The sequence below is a fragment of the Populus euphratica genome, unplaced genomic scaffold (assembly GCF_000495115.2).
Source record: "Populus euphratica unplaced genomic scaffold, PopEup_1.0 scaffold12.1, whole genome shotgun sequence".
Taxonomy (NCBI): Eukaryota; Viridiplantae; Streptophyta; class Magnoliopsida; order Malpighiales; family Salicaceae; genus Populus; species Populus euphratica.
The window spans coordinates 1,302,611-1,322,564 of NW_011499858.1; the positions used below are offsets into that span (position 1 = coordinate 1,302,611).

Here is a 19,954-nt window from a genome sequence, read left to right on the forward strand (position 1 = left end):
CTAGTTTTCAGGCTTTTTTCCTGCCATGTATATTTCCAGTAGTACCGACATCACATAAATTTTACATTTATATTCAGCGATTCTTATTATTGTAGCCCGAAGTAGCTGGTTAAGCCGAATGCATACAGTTGCAATGGGCGTCTTTAAATCTAGTTTCTGTAGTTCCTAACAAATGACTTGTGAAAATGATATGTAAATGGCTGTGCCAGTTCTTCAAATCAATGCTTTTAATCTTCTATCGTTACTGCGTAAAATAGTTTTAGGCTGTCAGCATTTAATTCATGCAATCATGCTTCACGTTATGGATCCATGTTCCCGACATGTAAGCAGATGTTGGATTTCTCCATCTCAAATGTGGGCCAAATGCATGTTTTTCATTTTTTTTTCTCTGTGGATCCGTGCTTAGATTACTCTTCAATACATTCAAGGGAGTAGGCTTTTGTTTAGGTCTCAGGATGAAGACCTAGTAAAAAACTTGTGAAACGATGAACTAGCCTCCCCTTGCTGTTTTTGTACTCTTAAAGATCACCGTCCTCGGTGTTACTTTTTTGCTTGGGATGCAATTCTTTTTCCCTAACAGATACTATGACCATCGATCTTATTACAGTATATTTTGTTATGACTAGTGTAAAAACAACATTTATTTTTTATCATAATATTTTCTGAGATTAAGATTGTATAAAAATAAATTTGTTTATAAGATAGTTTCTTTCAACGGAGAGAGCACATCTTCTCCTCTATCGAAACAGTAAGTAAACACCGGCGTAAGAAACTGTCCTACGAGAATTTGAATCATCGGGAGACTTTCGCCAGCCGGAGATTATGGTGTAGAAAAAATGCTGTCAGTTTTAATGATATGATGGAAAAAACGAAGTGCATCTCCCTCAATTTTCTCCATTCATCATTGTCCATAGATAGATGAGGATGGGGAGAATGGTGTTTCGATAAATAACCTTTTTCCCTTTTCTTTTTCTTCGTCGTTTCTGATCATGGTGACAACATAAAGTGCTGCTTTCTCTTTCGGAGTTCATCCTCTTATCAATTGCTCTTACATTTCGTTTGCTAGATTCTGTATGTCTGCAGGTTGACAGTTTGCTTGGTGCTGGATCGTAGTGTTTCTTCAGAGCATGAAGCTACTAGAAGAACGCGAAACGAGTTCATGGGATGGATCGAGATCAAAAGATAACCTAGAGATTAGAGAATCCTCATCCCTGGTTCCACAAAATAGACCATTTGATCTAGATTTTTCTGTAATCCGCATTTATCCAGAAGACAAGAATGTTTTTTTATCTTTCGAGCATCATATGCGGATCAGACATCAACTACTCTCCCTGTGTCCTCTTGTCATTGTCAAGTCTCGAAGAAATAAAAAAAAATTGCCAACTAAAAATTGCCTCATGCCGCACGGAAATTCTGCTTACCTTATTTTATCTAGATCGTCATGTGGCATCAGTGGGGCTTCAAGCTCAATGGCAAATATGTAATATTAACGAAATAGGTCATCTGATCCTTTATAAATAAAGGTACAGTAACTCTACCTAAAAGCTCCCAAGCTTGCAATTCCTCTACAACATGGACATGAGGTTTCCTCGAGTAATTAAGGATTTTAATAGAGATTGTAAATGGAAATAATTATCAAAATAGCTATTTGTCAATGTTTGCTTAATTTCATAAAACTTTGTGTGTACAATTTAACAGGAATAATTGGCGAGGGGAAATCATTATTCATCCCCTCCCATGTTATTCTTAAACCGGATATTATTTGATTTAAAAAATAAATAATTTTTTAAAATTTTATTATTTATCATTAAATTTATTAGATATCAAGTTTTATAATTTATTTTATATAAAATTATTTCAGTTTTATAATTCAGATTACAAGTTTTACGAGTTAAACTAAATGACTCAGGTTTTTATAATGTTTTTTTATAATTATTTTTTAAATTTTTTTTATTCAATATTTGGGTTGATTAAGAATTAAATTTTATAATTTTTTTTTCTATAGGGTTATTTTAATTTTATAACCCGGGTCAAGAGTTTGATAGGTTGACCAAGGTTGACTCAGCGTTTTTAGGTCCTTTTTTGTTTTTTTTTTTTTTAATTTTACTTTTTAATATTAAATTGATTGAGAATTGAGTTTTATAATTTGTTTTAATTTTTTTCTATTGAGATATCCTTGGGCAGCATTTGATATTGTGGTAGCACTTGTTTTTCAAAATGTTTTTTTACTCAGAAATATATAAAATATTTTATTTTATCTTTTAAAATTTATTTTTGACATCAACACATTAAAAAAATTCAAAAATATAAAACAAAAATTAATTTTAAGAAACAATCAATTTTTTGGCCAAACAACCTTTGAGCCATGTTTCCAAACATTACTCTAGTCTCATTATCTAGGTTTGGTAGGTTGATCCAGGTTGATTTGAGTTTTTTTTTAATTCACTTTCAAAATCTTATTTCTCAAAATTAGGTTGATTGAAAATTAATTTTTATTATATTTTTTATTTTCTTTTTACAAGGTTATCACAGTCTCAATACTCAAGTCATGAATTTTATATGTTAACTTGGGTTGATCAATTTTAATTTAATATATTGTCATCTCAATAAATATATTTTTTAAATGTCATCTTGAAAATCTTTTTAGTCGACCTATGTTTTTTTATTCAAATTATCCATGTTGCGTTTGAACTTGTCAAGTTGAACGAGTCACAATGGGTCAATCCCTACACAATTAATTTTTTTTCCTTCTTGAAAACATGTTAGCAATCTATATATATATATTTAAAAAAAATAATTTGAGTTGCAGCATAGTTCAAATGAATAATCTAGTTAACAAGAACTAATTGAGGAGGGGAAATCATTTTTCCTCACCTCACAAATTAATATTCACTAAAACTATATATTTTTTTTAATTTTCAATCTCATCCTTTAATACTTGGTTTACAAGAGACTGAACTTCATATTTTTTTTTTCTATAATGTTATCTTAGTATCATGATCCAAGTTACAGGTTTGGTGGATTAACACGACTAACTTGATTTTTTTAATTATTTTTTTTCTATTTCTTCATTCGACTATTGATTAATAATTTAATTTTATAATTTATTTTAATTTGCTTTCTATAAATTTATTTTAATATCACGACTCAAGTCATGGATTTGATGGGTTAACTTGATTGACTTGACGGGTTAATCCCTACATGATTTGTTTTTCTTTCCTTATTTGAAACAAATTAGCAATGTCTAGAAATATTTTTAACAGTTTTTTAAAAATTTCATCTGACTCTCAGTGTAACACATTTAAATAATCTAGTTAACTAGAATTAATTGAGGGGAGGGAATTATTGTTCCCTTCCTCACATATCACTATTCACTGGATTTTTTTTTTTAATTTTCAATTTCATTCTTTAACACTTGGTTTACTAAAAATTGAGCTTAATAATTTATTTTGATTTTCTTTGTATTAAATTATTTTGACAGTATGACCTAAGTTGTGAGTTTGATGGGTTAACCTGACTAACTCAAGTTTTTTATCTTTTTTTAAATTATTTTTTTTATATTTGATCATTCAATGATTGATTGAGAATTATACTTAATAATTTTTTTTGATTTATTTTTATAATGTTATTTTAGTTTCATAACCTGAGTTACAAATTTGATGGGTTAACCAACCTGGTTGACTTGGGTCACTTTTTTGGATCTTTTTTTTTTAATATATATTTTTTTAATTTCATACTTTAACATCATGTTAATTAGGAATTAGATTTTATGATTTGTTTTAATTTATTTTTTATTAAGTTATCCTGGTCTAATGCCTTTGTCACTGGTTCGACAGGTTAACCTGGGTTGACTTAGGACTTTTTTTTGTCTTTTTTAATTGAAAATTTTAAGATTTTATTATTCAATATTAGATTAATTGAGAATTATGGTTCATGATTTGGTTTGATTTACTTTCTATAGACTTATTTAGATCTCATGACTTAGATCACAAATTTGAAGAGTTACCTTGAGTTGACCCAAATTAATATAATATTTTGTCATCTTAATATTTTTAAAAATATATTGTTTTGAGTTTTTTTTATCAAACTATATTTTTATCGATCTTCCAAGTTTTTTTATTTATAAAGTCGACCAGTTCACATTTTAATCAAACCCTATACAACTTATAAAATGAAAAAAAATATTATTTTAATATATTTATAAGTAAAAAAATACTTTGAAATGCAACTGTTAACACAATCTTAAAAAAGCCTATAGACATGCATGACCTAAAAGGAAAAAGACTAGGCGTATGTAGTATTTATAAAAAAAGAATAGATAACCTGTTGTATGATTGGTAAATGATGTGTCACCCACTAAAACATTTTTTGTTGTTTGAAAAATCAATGTTGGAATCCAAAAATTCAAATTTCAACTTGTTTTAATTTGAAAAACCCAAAAAACATTATAGAAATCTCAATAACCTAATTTCCAGCTCCAAAATATTCTTTAATAATCTAAAAATTGAGAATCAAATCAAATAATAAAAACCTTAATGAGCCCTTTCACACTTTTTTATGTTTAAAAGACAACAATATCTTTATTGCACTCTTTTCTTAAAAAAAAAATTATTGATTCGATGAATGATTTTTTATAATAAAAATGCGATTGTTCAAAATCTTTTTTTTTTAATGGCTTTCTCTCCTCCACACCTAAAAATCAGGTCATAATAAAAATATTTTTTTTTTCTCTTTTTTTTTAATGGCTTTCTCTCCTCGACACCTAAAAATCAGGTCATAATAAAAATAAAATTTAGGACTAAAACTTAGAAACTTAAAATTATAGGAATTAAATAAATAAAAAAATAAAAAGGTAAAAGACCATACTATACTTTGTTGTGGATGCAATGCACATTAAACTGCGTCTTGCTTCATATTATTATATGCTACAATACAGAGATGTTTTAGTTAATAGTGTAATGTAATAAGAAAAATATAATAGCATACTGGAGAATTAAATAATTACATAATTATAAGCTGAGCCGTTTGCCTAGTTTTATATTTGTGGTGGTCAGGTTTTATTGACTCAGGGAAAACTGGGCCCAAGCCGATTTTACTCGAGCCCGAGTCATCATGAGTTGGGTTGAATAGTCTACAAACACCAACCTAAGGTGCTACAGATGTGGATCCTAGGCGGGTAAGAAGCCTAACAAGGTCAAATTTTGCGCCATATAAATTAACCATTTCAAAACTGGAGCTTTCTCTCCTCAAAATGGCGTCGTTTTTACTCCGTCGCGCTTCCTGTAGCGCCACCAGGATCCTGTCGTCCGCACTCTCTCTGCCAACCGCCACCGTAATCCCCAAATCGAACCCTAGCCCTAATTTTATCTATCACCACTATGTACTTCACCATTTCGCTCAGTTTTCCCGCCAAAATAAAATTCCTAGCCCTTATTTAACCTTCATCAAGGAAATCTCCACTATTCCAAGCACAAAAGAAGAGAAAGAACAGAAGCGAAACAATGGAGAGTTGCCAAAAAGAGGAGAGAAGTCTTGGATTGATGTCTATTTGCCTAGACAAGTCAGGCCTTATGCACATTTAGCTAGGCTTGATAAGCCCATTGGGACCTGGCTTCTTGCTTGGCCTTGTATGTGGTAAGGATTTGTGTTTTTATTGTGTTAATTGTTCTGGGTTTTGCTTCGTTGCTGAGAAAAGAAAATGAAGGAATTTGAGAAATTTTGCGAAAGTGTTAGGATCTTTGTAACATTTTTAATTTGTTATGTAGGTCAATCTCATTGGCAGCAGAACCTGGAAGTGTACCTAACTTTAAGATGATGGCGTTATTTGGTTGTGGGGCTTTGCTTTTAAGAGGAGCTGGGTGTACTATAAATGATTTGCTAGATAGAGATATTGATACGAAGGTAAGGTTTTTATGAAACTGCGTACTGTATTGCTAAATGAGATACTGATGTTTTCGTTAGCTGTAATTGCTCGTCTTGTTCGTGTATGCAATAAAGTTTGTGAATTTTGGTTTCGATAATTAGGCAAGAAAATCTCCAAAAAATTAGACTAACAGCTTCACCTTTTGAAAAATGTAACTATTTTTGTTGGAATTTTTGTGTGTAGGTCGAAAGGACAAAGCTAAGGCCAGTTGCCAGTGGTCTTTTGACGCCATTTCGAGGGCTTTGTTTTCTTGGTTTTCAATTGTTTTTGGGTCTTGGGATTCTTCTTCAACTGAATAATTATAGGTTAGTGCTGCTTCAATCACGCTTAGAAGTTGCATGTAGTTTGCAAGCTATTCAAATTCAATGTTGTCACCTTGCATTGAGCATGCATAATTATTTGGGTTAACTGTTACTTTATTTTCTTCTAACAGCCGTATTTTGGGAGGTTCATCCTTGTTGCTAGTCTTCTCATATCCCCTTATGAAGAGATTTACATTTTGGGTAAAGATTTTTATCTATTTGCTTTCTGTATTCTCATGTGCGCGCAAGTTTTTTTTGCTTTTTGACTTTTGATGTAAAGTTCAAGAAAATCTGGTGATGACCCTGTTAAATGCAATTTTTTGGTTGCAGCCTCAAGCATATCTTGGTTTAACATTCAATTGGGGAGCTTTACTGGGTTGGTCTGCAGTTAAGGGGAGTCTGGATCCAGCTATTGTGGTACCACTATATGCTAGTGGAGTATTGTGGACCCTGGTGTATGATACAGTATATGCTCATCAGGTATAGCATCATAGCTTAAGGTGATTTTCATTAGCCCTTTATTTTCCAGCTATACCATGTAATATATGGTTCCTGAACTGTAAATAATAAGACTCCATTAACCCTCTAACGCTTTTTCCTTGTGTGAAGTGAAACCTCTTCGTTTTCTGCCCATGCTTCTTGGTGTTCCTAGAGTTATAGTACATTCTTTTGTGCAAAAAGCTTTCAACAATGGGCCGCTGCAGTAATTAAAACTGTTGTAATTTTGGAGCTTTGAATGCTCTCTCTCTCTCTCTCATGTTTATTTTTTATTAACTTGATGGCTTATTTTGAATAACTGCTGTTTCTGATTTACAAGGTTTATCAGTTTTCTATTTCAGCCTATATTGTCCTTCTTCACAGATTATTCTGTTTTAAACAACTTGCAGTTTATCCACTTTTTTTTTGTTTCAAATAATTCATATTTTTCCACTTAAAATTGTCATAGTTTAGGTGATGGGTTTTTGTTTTTTGATTTTTATATAAACATGTCTTTCTTTCTTTTTGCGGTGTTCTGCTCTCCATGTCTTTTTGAGGTCGTGTACTAAATTTGTTTGATTCATAGTTTGCAGAGTGTTGTATTTTTGTGCTCTTCTAAAATCAACCTTGGTGTTTATTAAGGATAAGGAAGATGATCTTAAAGTGGGTGTTAAATCGACGGCCTTGAGATTTGGGGATTCAACAAAGGAGTGGATCACTGGGTTTGGAACTGCATGCATTAGTAGTCTTGCCCTCTGTGGATTCAATGCGGATATTGGTATTTGCTTTTTATGCTTCTGATGTACATGCTCCATTTACTTTAGTTTTGCCCATGGTAATCTGCGTTTTCTTCTCCTTTTCCTTACAAAACACGAGCAGGGTGGTCATTTTATGCATTTCTGGCAGCTGCTTCGGGTCAATTAGCTTGGCAAATATGGACGGTTGACCTATCATGCCGGGCTGATTGCAATAGAAAGTATGTCTATAGCTCATAAGAGTTTCATGATTCCACAAAGCATTATTTGTGCTTCAAATGATTCGTTTAACCACTTTCAAGCTTGTAATATGATCAACTCACTACTTCCTATTGCGTTTGTTTTCTTGCTGCAGATTTGTGTCAAACAAATGGTTTGGTGCCATTGTTTTTAGTGGCATTTTATTTGGTAGACTTTGGTCATAGAGATATTGTCACTTTTCAGTAAAGCTGACAACATAATGTGGTTCTGAATTTGACCCTCTTAGGGTGTTCTTGCTTGACATCATCTTGATGACAAGGCAAACGCATAAAAGATATGTCTTTTGTGGTAATTAAATCTCTCTCTCCATCTCTCTCCATGCTAATCGAATACATTCTTTTGAATATTCAAATTAGAGCACTCTGTTGAAGCCAAAAAAACTACTATGCCACTTTAATCCTTTTGATCAATAGAGATTCTTTTCTCAGTACAGTATAGGGAAGCAACTAATAATCGATAGCTGTTCTGCTTATATAAGCTATAATGTTCTTAGTAGAAGATCACTATCTTTATTTCTCTTCCCTTTTGTTTTATTATTTTTCTTTTGGCCATCGTTTTAGGCTGCTTGCAGGTTTATTAGTTTCCTCCACAATGTTTTGAATCTTGATGCTTATACCATCTCACGCTGATGAACTGCAGGACAGCTTTTGTTGCTTACATCTAGGAACTGAGCAATATGGCAGCGCTAGAAGTCAGAGGGGTGGGTTTAGATCCATTTTGTTCATTTGGTTTATAAAAACCATTAGGTAGGCATTCTTTGTTTTTAATTCATTTTCACTATTTGAGATTCAGTATTATAGTTAGAACGAGACAAATACATACAGCATTCTCTTTGGCCAGAAATGTTGTAAGCATCTCAACTTATTTTTGTTCGAATATGTTGATATTGAAGAGAAAAGCGTTAAGAGTTATTATTATGCATTGGGCTTCTGGTTCAGTCTTTTCCAACATGATGCTATTTCATATTTTTCCCAAGAAAAAGAGTTTTCTTGTTCTCGATTCTGCTTTTTTGCTTCTAAACTAGGACAAGCTAACTTTTGTTGATCGCAAATGTGATTCAAGGTTGAAGACTAAATGCAATTAATGAGTCGTCATTTATTATCAAGCATCAAATATGGTTGCTTGAAAAGCATTTATCTGATTGCTAGTAGTTGGCTTTGTTGTCGGCACTGCCTCTGGAGAAGTCTCTGACATCAAATTTCTACAACCTTGTTCATAGATTATAACTCAAGCAAATCTTCATGTAATCTCATGGAAATAGACAGGTACTTGTATACTTGTTACCCTCTCACTTGGTCAATATTGTCGGAGCATCATGCTACTGAAGACACTGGCAAAGATTACAAAGGAACTTTGGAACGAGTTGTAGATAGCTGAAGATGGACATGCGCTTTAGCCTCAACAACATGTATTATTGAATGTTCGATGAGGCAAATTTTCATTTTGAAACTTTTCAGTATGGGAAGTTTATCTCTTGAAATTATATATGTATATATATAAAATACTAGCTTATCTAATTTAAGTTAAGAAGAACTTAACAGACACAGAAGGTGATTTACAAGATCTAGCTATCGCATATATTTTTTTTAACAAAAAAAATGAAGAATATAAAGGCTTTTTCTAATAATAAATCTAAAAGAAAATTATTTGTGCTAGTAAATGTAAAGAAAAAAAATTGTCAATGATAACTCAAACTGAAATGAAAAAAATTGATATACAAATATAGATAAATATATTTGATATGGTAATACAAGTTATTTAATCGGTTGTATTTAATAATTTTGTTTATTAAAATTAATTTTTTATTTAATCAAATGATAATAAATATATATACACATAAAAATTATTGAATAAAATAAAATAAAAATATTATGTAAGATTGTACATATTAGAATAAAATATTATCATTTTATATAAAATTCAAATAAAAACTAAATGATATTTAATCAAAGGTTAAATGGAAAAGATGAGTAATAGATGTTAATGTAGAGATTTGATATTCAAACCCAGAATATAGACTCAATTGTATATAATAACTTTATTTTTTGCCACTCCTATTTTATTTAATATTTAAAAAAAGAAAAAAATTAAATAGAGCTACACAAAAAAAAAACCTCCTAATATAAAAAAATGTTAAGAATTTATTCATAAATTAAGTAAAATTAAATCATATTCTTATAAAAAAAGCATCATAAACTTTTTTAAAATGAAATAAATAAATAAATAAATAATTCAATTTTAAATAATAAAAATAAAATAAAAAATTAAAAGACAAAAAATATCAATGCAAGAGGCCTATCAATGTAGGGCCATGTGGCTAGGTTGATTTTTTTTTCCCCTTAAAAAAGGATGAACAACTTCTTCTTCTTTTTTTTTTGATAAAAAAACATGTAATGTGTTCCATGTATGATGTATTGCTTGTTCTAGTTCCAAGCAAATGGAGGGTTGATGAAAATTGGGGTTATGATTTTTATGGAAAAAAACACTTAATTTTCAACTTTTTTTTTTACTTGCAGTATTTAAAAAAAAATTATATACCTCAATAAAGTGACAAACCTATAAATAACTTCAAATAACAATCATAGGCCTAAAATTAAAAATAAAATCCTTATCAAACTTGTATCTACAAGTTCATGCCATATGAATGATAAAAAACACTTAAATAAGATTTTTTTATCAAATATAATTTATTAATATTAATATTTATTTTTTAATGGCTACAATTAATGTTAATCGAGGTTTTTTAAATTTAATATAAGAATTCAATTATTTTTTTAACTAAAAACTAAAAAATAAAAAAAATAAAGTTACGAACAAATAATTTATACTTTCTACTTCGATACACTAACATTACTTTAAATACATTCTCTTGAACACCAAGACCAAGTATTTAACCATGATAATACGAAGCTCCCTGCTTCTGTCTTCCCAGAGATATTCTTCATCTTAAGAGCACGCATTAACTCGTACAGTTCAATGTAAAAAGACTATAACACGGTTTACAATTGTTACTTGCCAAAAACACAGGTGACACGACTAAAAGATTGATATTTTCTTCCAAGTGCAGGAGTGTCGAAGTAATAAATAACCCGGCAAGACCGGGGTCGAACCACATAGAGGTTAATTGTACAAATTATAAATAACAATAATACAACAATAATAACAATAACAACAATAATAGTAGTAGTAGTAGTAATAATAATAATAATAATAATAATAGAAGAAGAAGAAAAAGAAGAAGTTGATGAGAACTTTGAGATGGAAAAATTAACATAAGGATTAAATAATGATAATAACAAATGTCAAGGTTAGAGGTTCCACTAATGGTATGTCAAACAAGTATAGTATAAACTCTTATTATTCAATTAGAAACCACACACAAAGGAGGTTCCAATCAGATGATATATTGTTAACATGATTACATTAGTCATCTTATTCGATTAATGCTAATACTTGTAAATCTCGTCAAGCATTCATAATTATAACTTATGTTAACAACAAATCAAGTTCCTTTCATAGCTCAGGTGTCGGTTATACCATACATTATGGGCTATGAAAGTGCCAAGCATTTGTTGTACCAAGTGTTATACAACATAAATCAAGATTAATCATTTAACAAGCAAAGTATTAAAGAGTGAACAAGATAACAAATATAAAACATGTTAGTATCAAACATTAAAGTCCATATTAAGTTTACATTATACTTATTCTTACACCATTAGTGTAACCTTTTCACCTTGACATAACTAACTTAGCTAGACATAATGAAAGAAAGCAAAATAGATAAACAAAATAAGAACATAAAAGCTAACTAAGTAAAGGAAAGGAAATGAAAGGCATAAACTTAATATTAATGAAAACAAAGCATAAAAAATACAAAGAGAGAAAGGAAGAGAATGATCTTGATCTGGAAACCAAGATGCCTAAATGCATGGCAAATGCCTCCTTTTATAGGCCAAAATTGAGAACTATTGATTTGATGACTAATTGATAAGTGGGTGGCCAACTTTTGACTTGGTGACAATCCTTATCTTCTCTTGTCTGCCCAAAACGTCATTGATAACGTCAAAACTGGAGCCAGTTGCAAACATGAAAGTTGTAGGCAATTGTCTCAGCTTTCTTGTGTAAAAAATTCAGCTCATTTGGACTTCTAGAACTCCAGATATGGCCAAAATACCGAACAGTGCTCGGGCTGGAAGACAGATTCGGGCTTCTTTGTTGTTTCTACAATTTGGACTTGATAATGGCCTTTTTAGATCTTGGGCTCCATATGAAAGTTGTAGGCCTATGTCTTACCTTTCCATCCATATTAGAAAATATAGTTATCATTGTTTTTTAAATAATTTTTTATATTAAAATATATATTAATATTTTTTTATTTTTTAAAAAATAATTTTGACATCAACACATAAAAATAATTTTAAAATACTAAAAATATATTAATTTTAAATAAATAAAAAATTTTAATTTTTTTAAAAAAGACTTTTAAAACACAATCTCATTAACTTCCTATTTTTAGATGACGTGCCCAATAAATCTCTAGTCTGGTACTTTTTTTTTTTTTGCCCTCTCATCTTTGCTTTCACTCTTTTCCTTTTATATTTTCAAACCAACTCTTTAGTTTATTTATTTAAATTTTATTTTTTATTTTTTAATTATTATTTATTTTATTTAAAATAATTTATTAAATTTATTGATTTTTAATTTCATCATTCTTTAAATTTTTATTTTATAAAATTTAGTTTATATTCTTCTGATTGCTATTTTTTTATTTGAAATAATTTTTAAAATTGAATTTTTTTATGATTTCATCATTCTTTATTTTTTTCCTATTAAATTTTGTCTTTATTAGTATGATTGCTTTTTTTTTTTTTGGAAAGTTTTTCAAATTGATTTTTTTTCTGATTTTATTTTTTAGCATTAAATTGGTTAAGGATTAATCTTCTTGATTGAGTCTGGATCTAATATTTCACTATTAAGACTTTAGGAAATTAACTCAAGTTTTGGAGATTCACCTCAATTTCCTTGTTTCCCCTCTTTTTTATGTTGATGTTTTTCATGTTTTATTTTTTAATGTTTATTTAATTAGATATCAATATCTTGTTTTTTTGCTCTTTAAATGATTTTTTTTATAAATTTTAAAAATGACTCGGGTTATCTCGATTTTTTTATTTGTTATTTGCTATTAAATTTATCTTTTTTTAATAAAGATTTTGTTTTTAAATTAAATTAAATTGATTAAATATTAATATAAAATATTTACTTCGTAATATTTTATTTGATTTGTTTTCCAAATCATTACTCTTACCACGCATACAACCCATTTTAATTTTATCATGCAGCTTTTTACAGTGATGTTAAATTCTTCTCGACGAGGGTGAATTTTCAACGAGATTTTATTGCTTTGATAAGTTATATATATATATATATATAGCAAATAAGCAGGATTATCCTTTTCTTGCCAGTAAGTTTTGGCAGTGGAGGAGATAGGGGGCTGGCAAGGGCCCTGCCCTGCAAGAAAACTTTTTCTTTTTCCCAGCCTCCATTGATAAGTCATAGTTTTGGTCCTAAAACTAGTAAAATCTCAACATTTCTTTAAGTTCCTTCTCCTACATTTGATGTGTGAATTGAAGTCTTGATGAGGTCCATTAATTATTACTATTTCAAGCATCTAATATCTGATTGCTAGCTTTCGAGGTGCTTCCCTGTGAAGGAGTTTCTGACAGCAATGTTCAACCCCCTCGTCAACATGAAAGGTTTTTCATCTGGGAAAATTGTGTTAAGCGACAAGCCACAGCCATAATTTATTGCATGCATTGAAAATGGTTGAATAATTGACAAGTGATATTATAGCATGGCATGTTTAAATTTAAGATTACTTGACGCATGACCCATTGATGAAAGAATTTGAATTTATAGTTAATAGGTTTGGTATATTGGTCATTTATTGCATTCTTATGAACAATTTTATTACAATTATAGTTATAATAAAAATATTTTAAAATAAAAACATATTTTAAAAAATAAAAATTTTAAAAAACAAAAGACGCTGACTGAGTCTTCACGAACTCAAACACAAGCTTGAGCTCATCCCTTTCTTCATTGTTTTGAGTAGTTAGTGTATTATTGGATTAATTCAAGAAGTTAATTGTAAAACTTTAGAGAAATACAATCTCTCAATCATAATTATACTAATGGCAAAGTTACATGTATACATGGATTAGAATAAATTCCTAATAGATTTGATTCTATTCTTGATTATAAAAAAAATAAATAATAATTACATGATCATTTAAACTAGGTAATAAATATAACATATATAAGGTAATATACTCAATACAGTATCATAAATATTGTCTCTTGATATTGCAGTATCTACTCTATTAATCTTTAATATTTGTAGTATCTATATCATTAATTTTCAGTATCTATAATATCTGCAAGGATCTATAACTTATAATGTAATCTTCAAGACTCTCTCTTAATATGAATCTAGTGGATTAATTGTTCCAAGCTTGTTGAGTAAATGATGAACATGATTTTTCTAAACACATCAATAAATTGGTCATGAATGTGCATATAGGATATTCAAATAAGTTTAATATGAATTTATTAACGACTATAATAATAATTTATTTTGAGATATTTTGTGTGTTTACCAGATTAATGACAATATGTATACTAGTTACAAGTATATATGGATTAGAATCAATTCTTAACATGATAATTATTATATTTGATTATATCCTTAATTATAAAGAAAATAAATAAAAATTATATGATCATTTAAACTAGGTAATAGACATAACATATATAAGGTAATATAATTATTACAAGATCTCGAATATTATCTTTTGATATTGTAGTTCCTGCTTCATTAATCTTTAGTATCTGTAATATTTATACCTTTAATCTTTATTATCGGCTGCAAGAATTTACAACTTATTCTATAATCTCAAGATTAACTCCATCTTCTTCTATCAGGGAGGCGGAATTGAAGCCTCCAAAGACGTCGTATTGAGCATAATGGTCCTTGTAAATTTACATTTACTATTGAACTTCTCTATTCTTCTGTAGGTATGATCTAGTAAGCCTCCAAACGTTGTTGCTTGGCTCCCTAACCACAAGTCCCTGCTATATCATTATTTGACTGGGCATTAGACAAATCATCTAAATTTAGTAGAGCACAACTGTAACAATCCAAACTTAGGGAGACAACCCATTTATCTCTTTGACAGAGAGTGGTCTTAAGTAGATTCCAGCCAGTCAACAATTTATATTCCTCCATACTATATATAGCATCTCAGCTTACGTAATGAATTGAAGAACAGCTGTTTTGAATAATCACCGCTTAACAAGATTATTGAATCTTAACCCTTCAACAAGGCCATGTATGTTTAGCACCAATTTGTGCACAACGACTGAGGCAGGACAGCTGCGCGCATGAGGGTCTCGTAGGATCCATATTGCACTTAAAACTCTCTGGACCTCAGGAAAGTTTCGACTTAAAATAGCTGTGTTTACTATTTCCGTTTTATGTGCAACAACTTCAAGCTTTCGGGATCTCTTGGGATTCTATTGCTTATAAATATCTCGATCAGGCCTAAAAACTCCAACACTTGTATGAGAGATAAGAAGGGAGAAAAAAGTGAGAAGAGGAGAGGGGGAGAGATAACGTAATTTATATCTCTATACAAAGAGAGAACACAAGGAGTTTGCACTTTGTATAGAGATATTATCCTTGGAAGGAAACGATGGAGAGAAGGAGGAGTGGCGGAGATCATGGAGAGAATTACAGAAACCCTTTTGATGGAGGAGAAGACCAGGTCTCTTCCGCTGATGAGAAAGAGGAGGTTATGGTTGAAGAGGGATTCAAGGACACAGAAGTTCCCCCATGGGCGAAGCAAATTACTTTGAGGGCCATGTTAACAAGCCTGGTTTTGAGTATTGTGTTCAACTTCATTGTTTGCAAGCTTAATCTCACAACTGGTGTGATCCCTTCACTTAATGTTGCGGCCGGCTTGTTGGGTTTTGCCATCCTTAAATTCTGGACTTCATTGCTTGGAAAAGCTGGATTCTTGAAGCAGCCTTTCACTAGACAAGAAAATACCGTGGTGCAAACATGCGTGGTTGCCTCTTCTGGCATTGCATTCAGCAGTATGTTTCTACGTGCCCTTCTGTTATTTATTTGTTTCTTGCTGTGTTTTTTTTTCCCATCATCTTTCATCGTAGATCACATTAGATTCTATCACTTTTGACCAAGTATCACCTTCCTCGTTCACTAACAGCACGTTTGGAACCGAATCTTTGATAAAAATAAACAAATAAAATCAGGCCTTGGAGTTCCAAACACCTATAAATCAATGGTGATTTCGGATTGTGATGATAAACATTAAATGCTGCATGATTGTTTGTGGACAATGAATGTAAATGTTGGATCTTTTAGTCGTTCCTTCATTGATTTAGATCTTGTTGGGATTTTTGTGGACCAAAACTTGAAACAAATCTCATTCCATTTAAATCTTTAATTATTGCTTTCTTCTTGATATTAGGATTATGAAAAGCAGTGACTACCAATAAAAAAGAATCCTAGAGAATGATTTTCATAAAGTTCCAATGTATTCCATCTTGTTCTTTCAGTTCTAATTTTGATCAATTCTCTCTAATTTTGTGGCATAATAACTGTTAGGTGGGACTGCAAGTTACTTGCTTGGTATGACACCAAGGATAGCTAATCAATCAGAAGGAGGGAATACACCTGCAAACATGAAAGAACTCCATCTTGGTTGGATGATTGGATTTCTGTTTGCTGTGAGCTTTGTTGGCCTGTTCTCTATTGTGCCTCTGAGGAAGGTAACGATTAAATACAGTAAATTATGGTTTGTTTTTTAAATAGTATTTATTTTCTTTTTATTATTCATCTGATATTCTTAAATTAATCTTGCAGCTGATGATCTTGAAGTACAAGCTAACATATCCTAGTGGAACAGCCACTGCATACCTTATCAACAGCTTTCACACACCTAAAGGAGCCAAGCTAGCAAAGTAAGCATTATTGAGTGGTGAGATGGGGAAGGAGAGGTTGTGAATTCTATGGTATTATGTCGGTGATTGCTAACATTTTCTGATGCATGTACAGGAAGCAAGTTTCTGTCCTGTTCAAATATTTCGCCGGCAGCTTTTTGTGGGCCGGTTTCCAGTGGTTTTGGACTGCTGCAGATGGATGTGGATTCGCTAGCTTCCCCACTTTTGGACCCCAAGCCTTCGCTCGCAGGTAGGTCTTTCAGGATCACTATTGCATCTTCGGTTCTGCGCAACAAATTGTGGGTGATTTCTTCATGATCCTTTATACCGACAAGTTAAAATTTGTCGAACAGGTTCTACTTTGATTTCTCAGCAACATATGTTGGTGTTGGAATGATCTGTCCTTACATGGTGAACATTTCCTTGCTTCTTGGAGCCATCCTATCATGGGGAATCCTGTGGCCAATTATTGAGACTAAGAAAGGTGACTGGTATAGCGCTGACGAAAAACCGTCAAGTCTCCATGGAATCCAGGGATACAGGGTATTCTTCCTTAATTCAAGCTGTTATTCTGCTATGGTCATTTTCTAGTTGGGCTATCGTGTTTCAGAAATTTTTAATCCTGTCATTCGTTTTTTCAGGTTTTTATGGCTATTGCCACAATGTTGGGCGACGGTCTTTTCCATGTCATCTTCATGCTTTCCAAAACCACAATTAGTCTAATAACTAATATCAAGAAGAAAGACTCTGAGGTTCCTGATTTTGGTGATGATGAGAACTCTAAGCTTGTGAAGTATGACGAAAAGCGTAGAACGGAATTCTTTTTAAAAGACCAGATCCCAAATTGGGTAGCTGGAGGTGGCTACATCCTTCTAGCAATCGTTTCTATCATTGCAGTGCCACATATCTTTCCTCAATTGAAATGGTACCAAATTCTGGTTGCTTATGTGATTGCCCCAGTTTTAGCCTTCTGCAATGCCTACGGATGCGGTCTTACAGATTGGTCTCTTGCATCCAACTACGGCAAATTTGCCATCATCATCTTTAGTGCTTGGGTTGGCCTCCCGAATGGTGGTATCATTGCTGGTCTTGCTTCTTGTGGTGTGATGATGAGCATTGTCTCAACAGCATCTGATCTTATGCAAGACTTCAAGACAGGATACCTCACCCTCTCGTCTCCTCGCTCTATGTTCTTCAGTCAAGTCATAGGCACCGCCATGGGTTGTGTTTTAACCCCATTAGTATTCTGGGTCTTCTATCAGGCGTACCCTGTCGGTGAGGAAGGTAGCGCCTACCCTGCACCTTATGGTGGAGTCTATCGTGGGATTGCCATGCTTGGTACTGAAGGTGTTTCTTCCCTCCCCAAGAATTGCTTTAAATTCTCCATCATATTCTTCATCGCCGCCATGGTTATTAACCTTGTGACCGAGTTGTTAAGGAAATACGAAACCAAGTACAGAATCTACAGGTTCATTCCTAGCCCAATGTGCCTGGCAATTCCATTCTATCTTGGTGGCTACTTTGCCATTGACATGTGTGTTGGGAGTTTGATTCTCTTCCTCTTGGAGTTAAGTAACAAGCAAAAAGCCAGTGACTTTGGCCCGGCTGTCGCATCTGGCCTCATTTGTGGCGAGTCTTTGTGGGGTATCCCTGCGGCCATTCTTGCTCTTTCCGGTGTCAGTCCTCCAATGTGCATCAAGTTCCTAACAGCTGCTGTTAATGACAAGGTTGACGGCTTCTTGAGTGGTTAATGGCGATGTTAAAAACGGGGGTTTATGATCATATTTCTAGTCTGCAGGATCCTTTTCACTTGTTGTAAATATTTCAGCAGCAGCTTTTTTCTTCTTTATTTTATCACCCTTTCTTTAGTTACAGCTCCTTTCTAAATTAGACAGATGTTCTTCAGTTTTCAGTTTCACAGGTGCTTTCAGTTTTCAGTTTCATATGTGCTAGCTGCCTCAAATTTAAATCATGTTGTAACCTTTCTTTTCCATTATTTGAAATTAGATTTGTATTTTTAAGTGAAATATTAAGCATTGCTTCCTTGTTCGATGGTACTAGAATTCTAACGAATAGAATATAATTAAATTCCAAAAGAAAAATAAGATATGAAATTTACCACTAGGTATTCTATTATTGCTCTCAAAAAATAATATGACTTCTTTTAACTTGATGTTCAAATTTAATTCGTATTTAATTAAAAAAATTATCTCTTAAATAATATTATTTTTATTCTTCAAAGTAAAAAATAATTTAAAAAAAAATTATTTAGCCTTTAGTTATCCTTGTAATTTTAAGATACCTAACTTGTAATTTAACCTTATATTTATTCTTCAAAATAATTATTTAGGGTTGTTGGTTTGGTTTATTTCTAGGATTAACATAAATAATTTGAGGATTCTTATTTATATTTAAAATATAATATTTGAGAGTATTGTAATAGTTGCGGTTAAAATATTTTTTTTAAAAAAATTATTTTTGATATTATAATCTGAAAATTTATATAAAAAAATAATTTTAAATAAAAAATCTAAACTTTTATAAAATAAAATTTTCATCGAATTTCCAAACCCATGTCCTAGAACATTAATTGACCCGGATTCCATGTACTTCGTATCGGAACATGTCTCATGCTGGGCTGCAATTTGCTAAGCCTAGCAAGCTCATCCGAGGCTGAAGAAGTAAAAGGCATTCCACGCTAACCTAGGGAAGAATAAAAACTAAGACTAGCAATAGGCCCAACAGGACCAGCCAGTTAGCCAGGTCTAACTAGACCCGCCAGCCAGCCAGGCTTAGGCCATATGGCACGATCAACTCCAAGGGTTAGTAACTCAAACAGAGAGAGGAGGAGGAGAACCCTCGTCCCAACCGCACCCCAGAGCCCTAATCGGACCCCAGGCTCCAATAGATGGTTGGTAGCAAATATTGGTTTGAAAGGTGAAAATTGCTAGGGTTTTGATAAACTCTAGTTAAAAGGATCAATGTATTAATTTTTAAGGTATAATATGATACAAGAATATAAAAAAAAAGTGTAATATAGGAGAGAAGAAATGGGTTTGACTATGGCAGCATAGCACACAACACGCACGGAGTTGCTAGTGAGAATTGAAAACTATGAACAAATATCACTTTGATCCCTTGAGTTTGAAAAATGATAATTTAATCCCTAGAGTTAAAAATCATTCATCTATGTTCCTAATAGTTATATTAGA

The 19,954-nt window shown here is 31.7% G+C and overlaps 3 protein-coding genes across 3 annotated transcripts in view; all 3 read left to right on the top strand.

Annotated features, from left to right (window-relative positions):
- The window catches only part of LOC105123956 (uncharacterized), a 16,134-nt gene extending 15,899 nt beyond the window's left edge, over positions 1 to 235 (top strand). The window contains exon 25 of the transcript XR_841978.1: positions 12 to 235. The gene's annotated coding sequence lies outside the window, so the exon portion shown is untranslated. The remainder of the gene's footprint in view (positions 1 to 11) is intronic.
- A 4,986-nt stretch (positions 236 to 5,221) lies between these two features.
- Positions 5,222 to 19,895, top strand: LOC105123961 (4-hydroxybenzoate polyprenyltransferase, mitochondrial-like). The gene is made up of 9 exons (XM_011023760.1): positions 5,222 to 5,634; positions 5,766 to 5,901; positions 6,107 to 6,228; positions 6,357 to 6,426; positions 6,556 to 6,705; positions 7,345 to 7,480; positions 7,582 to 7,678; positions 7,813 to 7,889; positions 19,886 to 19,895. Exons 1-8 carry the CDS (start codon positions 5,252 to 5,254, stop codon positions 7,880 to 7,882), a joined length of 1,164 nt encoding a protein of 387 aa, XP_011022062.1. The 5' UTR covers positions 5,222 to 5,251; the 3' UTR covers positions 7,883 to 7,889; positions 19,886 to 19,895.
- Positions 15,362 to 18,493, top strand: LOC105124105 (probable metal-nicotianamine transporter YSL7). Its single transcript, XM_011023970.1, has 6 exons — positions 15,362 to 15,875; positions 16,408 to 16,571; positions 16,666 to 16,763; positions 16,858 to 16,992; positions 17,096 to 17,285; positions 17,384 to 18,493. The coding sequence occupies exons 1-6, from the start codon at positions 15,473 to 15,475 to the stop codon at positions 18,491 to 18,493; spliced, it is 2,100 nt and encodes a 699-aa protein (XP_011022272.1). The 5' UTR covers positions 15,362 to 15,472.
- Positions 19,896 to 19,954: the final 59 nt, after the last annotated feature.

What these genes read in the sequence shown, in the direction of transcription:
- LOC105123961 (XM_011023760.1), top strand. Translation starts at nt 5,252, where the DNA reads ATGGCGTCGTTTTTACTCCGTCGCGCTTCCTGTAGCGCCACCAGGATC. An exon ending in ATAGAGATATTGATACGAAG is followed by an intron (nt 5,902 to 6,106) that starts GTAAGGTTTTTA and finishes TTTTGTGTGTAG; the next exon opens with GTCGAAAGGACAAAGCTAAG. An exon ending in TGGATTCAATGCGGATATTG is followed by an intron (nt 7,481 to 7,581) that starts GTATTTGCTTTT and finishes AAACACGAGCAG; the next exon opens with GGTGGTCATTTTATGCATTT.
- LOC105124105 (XM_011023970.1), top strand. Translation starts at nt 15,473, where the DNA reads ATGGAGAGAAGGAGGAGTGGCGGAGATCATGGAGAGAATTACAGAAAC. An exon ending in AAAGGAGCCAAGCTAGCAAA is followed by an intron (nt 16,764 to 16,857) that starts GTAAGCATTATT and finishes ATGCATGTACAG; the next exon opens with GAAGCAAGTTTCTGTCCTGT. An exon ending in ATGGAATCCAGGGATACAGG is followed by an intron (nt 17,286 to 17,383) that starts GTATTCTTCCTT and finishes TCGTTTTTTCAG; the next exon opens with GTTTTTATGGCTATTGCCAC.